The sequence below is a fragment of the Pterocles gutturalis genome, unplaced genomic scaffold (assembly GCF_000699245.1).
Source record: "Pterocles gutturalis isolate BGI_N339 unplaced genomic scaffold, ASM69924v1 scaffold32157, whole genome shotgun sequence".
Taxonomy (NCBI): domain Eukaryota; kingdom Metazoa; phylum Chordata; class Aves; order Pterocliformes; family Pteroclidae; genus Pterocles; species Pterocles gutturalis.
In genome coordinates this window covers 1,619-8,749 of record NW_010111213.1, presented here as the reverse complement: position 1 = coordinate 8,749, position 7,131 = coordinate 1,619, and the positions used below count along the sequence as shown (strand labels likewise).

The window sequence follows — 7,131 nt, the reverse complement described above, 5'->3', positions numbered from 1 at the left end:
TCACCTTTTCCCTAGTCCTCCTTTTATCACTGACATACCTATATAAGTTCTTCCTGTTACCCTTAACGTCCTTGGCCATATTTAATTCTATCAGGGCTTTAGCTTTCCTAACCTGACCTCTGGCTTCATGGACAGTGTCTCTGTATTGTCCCCAGGCTACCTGTCCCTGTTTCCACCCTCTTTAGGCTTCCTTTTTGTGTTTGAGTTTGCTCAGAAGTTCCTTGTTCATCCATGCAGGCCTCCTGGCATTTTTGCCTGCCTTCCTCTTTGTTGGGATGCATCGCCTCTGAGCCTGGAGGAAGTGATCCTTGAATATTAGCATCCTGTATGTATGCAACATTTATGCTCAGGTAACAAGATAATCTTCAAGTTAGCTACCTGCTCCAGATAAGGTAATGCCAGATAGCAAATCTTTTATAGGCTTAGCATAGAAGGTGTTTTCTGGTTGCACAATCCTACACAATCATGCATTATTGCTATATAATTGAGACACCATGAGAGAACTGGCAATCTCCTGATCCATAAGAATTTAAGGAATAGCTCCACAGGTGTTCTTACCTTAGATCTAAATGACAAAGAGAAGGACATCTTTCCACCAGTGTTTTAACATCTGAAAAGAGGTCACACAGTCAGTCCATATTTCAGTGACAAGATGAATATGCTCTATACAGCCTACTCACTTCCATATATGTTCACTTATATCTTCTCTACTAGAATCCCACAACTGAAGCAACTTTTTGTTAAAAAGATACACACTCAAGACTCACAGCATATAGTCTGCCTATCAAGATACCTTACAGGAACTTCTTTTAATCCTCAGCAAAACAGATACATTTAGTCTAAAGAAGTGTCCCTAAAAGTCAACTGTGCCAGCAGCTTAGCAAGTCAAAAATTCAAATGATATTGCTGTAGAAATCTTCTGAGACACAGTTATGGTGAGATACCTGAAATTTTTATGTGTAGTGAAAAAATACCCAAAATTTTCCACACATCAAATACTCTTCCAGAGCGTCAAGTTCTCTAGGCATCTCCATTTTTACCCACAGAAAGTTCTTTCCTCATGACAAACAGTTATGGTTTTCCTGATTTAAACTGTAAATTCTTGAGACCATCTTTTCATTGTCTGCAAATAGCATAGAATCACTTGTGGCTCAGATATCACCTAAAAGGTCACTGTTATTAGCTAGGTGCTAATCAACATGCAAAAGAATTTTGGTATTTCAGAATTCACATGCAAAAACTAAACAAAACTACTAAATTATGATGTTTATTTGAAATTATTCAAATCTTTTGCCTTATAAATTCCACTGAGAGTAAAATTACTCATAGTAACTGTTTTACAAATGGAAGTGCTCTGCACATTTTCTCTAATGATCACATCAACAGAAGGTTCAAATTCCTGATTCGGAGGAGATTACACAGCTTGTCTGTTTATGGGTTTTGGGCTGAGATAAAAAGTAGACTGGTGTATTCCCTCCAAAAGGGAATCCATACCAAGGTCTGTGACATTTAAACAGAAATAAGAGGGTCACAGCCTGTGTGTCACCTATCTGCTTGTCAGCCAATGCCCTAGCATCACATTTGCTCATTGAGAAAATGAATTTCTCTTTACCACCAAAGCCATTTCACCCTTTATCTATGCTCTTGTCCATTTTGTTGTGCCCTCTCCTGAGATCCAGATTTATCTCCATTTTCTATTACCTTGCAACTTTACCTGACTTTCCCTTCTAGAAGTATTAGCAAGTAAATAGTTCATGTTGATTACTGAGATTATTTGCCTTCCAGATTAACTGGTATCTGTAGGACATCAGTCAGGCTGAAACTCAAGTAGTTCCTATGACTGTTCTCTTTTGGGAGATACCTTCAGCAGCTACAATAGCAGAAGTCTTAAGAAGGCTCCAATAACAGTATCTGGAAGGCTAACTCACAGTTCAGAGTGGAATATGGCATCCAGTGTATCCTGCTTCCAGGACTTACTTCTGAAGTAAGGGCTGTACCTTTCAACTGAAGATGAAATGAGCTTTCACGTGACTATTTTTAAATTCAGGAGACAGATCATATCACCCCTCATGGCTGAGCCAGAGACATGAGTAAGATTCTCTGACAGCAAAAACATCCAGCTATACAGAGCACAAAATCAGTGTTAGTGCATGATTTTTCTGTACACACAGCAGGTGCCAACCAGAAAAAAAACCAAAGCCTGCTGCTTTATCCCATGGTGGGATAAAGGTTTGCCATGCTGCTATTTACCTGATATCCGTAGATTCTGTCTATATCCACTTAAATTTAATTGGGTTACTTTTGAAGTAACATGTCTGACTGCTGCTTTGACATGGGTTCCTGTGAAGTCACACCAGGATAAGTTCAGCTCCTCCAACCTACACACAAATGAACAGAGAGTTGCTTGGAAGAATGACTGAAATACAGTTTGAGTTCTGGTATTATTTATTACAGTAGATATTTTTAAGACAAAAACTTTTAACACACCTGCTACCAACTTCCTATATTCATAACTACAAATTTCACTGTGACAATAATTAAGCACTGAAGCAGGTTGCCCAGCCAGAATCTGTCTTTGGACGTTTTCAAGATTCAACCAGAGAAAGTCCTCATCAACCTGGCCTGTGCTGAATTTGGACCCCGCTGTGGGCAAGGTGTTAAAGTAACTTGCCAAGGCCACTTCCAACTGGAATGATTCAGTGATATTTTAGGAAGTGGAATGGCTGTCTCCAGGGACTGCCAGAAGGAGACACTGTCTTTTCATCTTGCTTCTGGTTTGTGACCTGAATCTGTTACTACTGAGCAGATGTTCACATTGAGAGGAAAAAGGATATCTATTATTAGCACTGGTCACATGACCAATTAATCCTAATCAGCATAAAATACTTCATAGTTTAATATAAGCATTGGCCATGCTGTGACCTTAGCTCTCTTTACTTGCTTGATTACCTATAGCCTATCACCATTCGAGGCTGGGACAAAGTATTTGTTTTGTGTGCAGGCATTGTAGTTCTAACTACAGGACAAAGACACAGTGAAAGCACAACTAGAGCATCTCTATGTAAATGAAAAAAAAAGTCACCACTAGCATTCCTAGGATCAGATTTGCCATCTGCTATTCACTGTGCACAGTCCAGACTGCTGTTCGCTAAAGAGCTCATGATCCAAGTAATCAGACCAAGCAATAGGAATGCATTATCTACCCATGAGAGGCAGAAAAAGATTAAGGCTTTTTCTGTCCACTGACTTGCAGTTTGATTAAAAACATGCCTTTGCAGAAGCAAAGATTAAGTAGACTGTCCCAGATATCACAGGAAATCATCAGAAAGATCAGGGTATAAAACCTTGATGGGGCTCAGTTCAGTGACTTCCTGCCAGCAGATGGCTTAATCACTGGAGCTGTCAACCTGAACACTGTGCTTCATAAAGTAGAATAATCCTTCAGTAACCTCTATCATGGATAGAAAGGCCCAATATTTTCTGCCATTGATGCTATACTCTGATTGTGAAGGGAGCTCTGGGACTCCACTTTTCAGTTTCGAAACACTTTCAGTTTGTGAGGATCACATACCGATTTCATTAAGAAAATCAAATTCACATTATAATCAAAGGAACAAAAGTGAGGTTTACCCACCAACAAGAATTCCTTTAAGGATGATTAAGGAAACTCATGGAAAACTACTGAAGTACATCTCTGCTATTAAAGAAGAAAATAGCTTGATGGAAAGAAACTATCTGACTGTTCATCTAATAACTCTCAGGCATTTAGGAACACAAACAGGCTCATAAAAAAAGATACTACAGACAAGTAAAATTGGGATGCCTATGGAAAAAACCAAAGAGAATTGTTTTTCTCAGGAATAGCAGTAAGCAGGAATAGCAAAAACTATTTTCATCTTACATAGAACAGCTGTTCAACATCAGCTTCAAGGCACCTGCAGAAAACCCCGAGCACCCACAGAGATTTAGTCGTGTCAGACTGGGATTCTTAGCAATGCTCCTGTAGAGAAGAAAAAAGAAAAGTCTGATAAAACTTAAATGTTGGAAAATTGTTTGCATTGCTAGGATGTGTGATTATTTTTAAGAGCTAAGATCCTGGGCACACAATTATTTGTGAAACATGTAGCACTGCATCTTCAGTAAAATGGCCAACCTAACAGTCAGTAATGATCTCAACTCCGTACTTACTGCATAACAGCACATCTTCAAAAGGGATACTTGCCTATTTGCCTGACATGTCTGCATATTAATAAACTGCTAAGTTTAAAAGGAAACAATTGATTTTCACCTTCTCCTGTTGTATGCCATTAAACATACACCATGGCTTATCAGAAATGACTGTATTTCTACTAAAGAAAGCAATCACTCCATTTCTGAAGTCATCCCTCTACAAGATGGAGGTTATTCCAGAACAACACACGCCCAAATAGCATCCCCCCTGAATGCACTTGCTTGCAAGACTAGATCAGACCCTTACAACCAATATCTTCGTACACAAGGTAATAAACTTCCATCACCAGTAGCTAATTAGTATGCAATTTTCAGGTACTTTTTGTCTGGCATCAAAAGCCAAACCACATTGGTTTATTTGGGCTGCTCTCAATAAATTCTCCTCCCAGCCTGTGTTTGTGCTTGGGATTGCCATGATCCAGGTGCAGGACCTTGTACTTGGCCTTGTTGAACCTCATGAGGCTTGCACAGGCCCACCTGTCAAGCCTGTCAGGGTCCCTCTGGATGGCATCCCTTCCCTCCAGCATGTTGACTGCACCACACAGCTTGGTGTCGTTGGCAAACTTGCTGAGGGTGTACCAATCCCACTGTCCATGTCACCAAAGATCTTAAACAACACCAGTCCCAATATCAAACCCTTCAGAATGCCACTTGTCACCAGTCTCCACTTGGACATTGAGCCATTTGAGAACACCCAGAGCCTCTGCCATCTGATCTACACTTCCTGGGACCTCCACAATCACCTGATGTGATTTAGCCAGGAGGTTGACTGCACACCCATTAGTGTATTTCCATTTTAACCAAACAACAGTTCATCTTGAGAGAATCTGTAAATTTTCCCAGACACTCAAGAGTAAAGCTCAACAGAGAAGTGAGAAATAGTGCAAAAGCACAATGTCCATCTGCTGGGAGAGCTGCTGGGACCTCTTAAAATAGAAAAGAACCTGTATGCCAAATACAAAGTTCTCTTGGGAGTACAGAAATGGGAAAATTAGCTCTGTTGTACATCTTAGCTGCAGGAACAGCCAATAGACACATAAATCCTACAAAGATGAGCAGTTTCTCCAGGCTCCCCATACTCTGTGAAATGAAAAAAAAGCCACCAAGAAACACTCTTCCAGAGGGCTGTCTCCTTCTCGCCTCATCTCTTAAAGGATAGAAAGAAAGGCCGCTCATCTAGCCTGCCAGCCAATTCTGTTAGGTGCCTAAAACTGACCATTTCAAGACTCCCACAATGAATGACTCTCAGCTGCATTCCTTTGCTAGCCTGCCTGTGCAAAATGATAGCACCAGACAGAAGGTGTTTACTGAATATTCCCAAACATGTCACTCACTTGATGATGTCTTCAGAAAGCAAGAGTCCCTCCAAGCTGAGGTTCTGCAGCCTTTCACACCGACAAAGAATTCTCTCGAGATCTGCAACAGACACTGTGCAGTTCGACAAATCCATATGTTGAATTCTGAGAGGTCTAGAAAAGGAGAAAGGCAAGTTAATAAAATTGCATTAAAACCTGCTCCACAAATTCCCTATACCATAAATGTACCCAATACACTAAAACAGTGCAAAGCTTGCAGAAAATAATTACACTGTTGTATTCAGCTGCACACTAGACAGACTACTAAACTCAGAAGGCGTACTGCTAAGCTACCAGACAAAACTGCAGAACTCTTATCTTCAAGGCATCTACAGGATTTGTCATTACAGCTGAAAGTCTATCCTGCTGGAGTCAAATTTGAGCTTCCCATATAAAAATGCTGGAGATGCTGACAATTCTTGGTTCTACAAGATATAAATTGCACGTGGATAATGTTGCTTCATACTTTAAAAAAATCACATTAGCTTGGTTTCAGATAAATCACAGGTGAATGCCTTATATCAGCACATGTCTAACCACTGGTCAGCTCTTCCACACTCCAGGGACAGCACAAGTGCTACTCCTGGTGGAGACCTTAAAACCAAAACTACAGAGAAACTGAATATTTGAGACATGATTTCAGGACCCAGAACATGCAGAAAAAGCCTTACTTGCTTGTTTTAAACAACGGATTCCCAATACAAGATCTTGGGCAGCGGAATACAGTAACACCAGCAGGCAGCAACTGTCCAATCACTCCTGGCACCAGCTGTTGACCAGCAAGATCAAGAGTCTGCCAGAGAGATTCATCAAACCTGAGGCACAGAATTTTACTTGTTAGTGAGTTATGAAGGGTCAGATCTACGAGTACAACCACAGAAAGTGTTCAGTGTCACAAGAGACCAAGAAGAGGGAAAGCCATTTAAATGAATTTACTAATATTAAAATACACGAAACATCTTTTGATTATACATACATATAACTCACAGCATAAATTTAATTATATGAGAACCAGATCACTTAAGTCTATGGAAACAAAGGTTTTCTTAGTACTAGATGAGAAATAATACTTACGAAAGACGATGCCATCTCTTGTTAATCAAGGAAACTTTTAACAAGTCACTTAGGGACAAATAGGCAAAGATTGACAAAAGCAATTCATCTGGAAGCATATCCCAAGAAGCACCTTTAAGGAGAGAGCAAAAGTGTTCTAGATAAAGCTGATTCATCTTTGCCTGTTGATCAGATGCCTTGTTTGGCTCAGTTGTTAAAAGCACTTCTACAGTCTCTCTAGGCTACACATATATCGGCCCACTACTCACCCCCTTTCAGCTCTTCAGTGTAGGAAAATATTATTTACCTATATTTGCCTAGGAATGAGAGGAAAATGCAAAGCTTTCCATAACATCAACTTAGTATACATTCTAAAGCAATGGAAAAACAATTTCCATGAAAAAATGACCATAATCTTTATTCACATACTCATTTTGGAAGCAATAGCATCTCAGTTACTTCCTTTGTTATTGTAAGGCTTGTACAGTCCTCT

The 7,131-nt window shown here is 39.9% G+C and overlaps 1 protein-coding gene across 1 annotated transcript in view; it reads right to left on the bottom strand.

The window, feature by feature from the left end:
- Window positions 1-558: 558 nt before the first annotated feature.
- Window positions 559-7,131, bottom strand: part of LOC104461929 (S-phase kinase-associated protein 2-like) — a gene marked incomplete at its 3' end in the record, with an annotated part of 8,048 nt that continues 1,475 nt past the window's right edge. The window contains exons 2-7 of the mRNA XM_010073677.1: window positions 6,660-6,771; window positions 6,257-6,400; window positions 5,565-5,699; window positions 3,902-4,000; window positions 2,251-2,378; window positions 559-610 (exon numbers count right to left, since the gene is read on the bottom strand). Of these exons, the coding sequence (XP_010071979.1) occupies window positions 559-610; window positions 2,251-2,378; window positions 3,902-4,000; window positions 5,565-5,699; window positions 6,257-6,400; window positions 6,660-6,771 (670 nt within the window). The remainder of the gene's footprint in view (window positions 611-2,250; window positions 2,379-3,901; window positions 4,001-5,564; window positions 5,700-6,256; window positions 6,401-6,659; window positions 6,772-7,131) is intronic.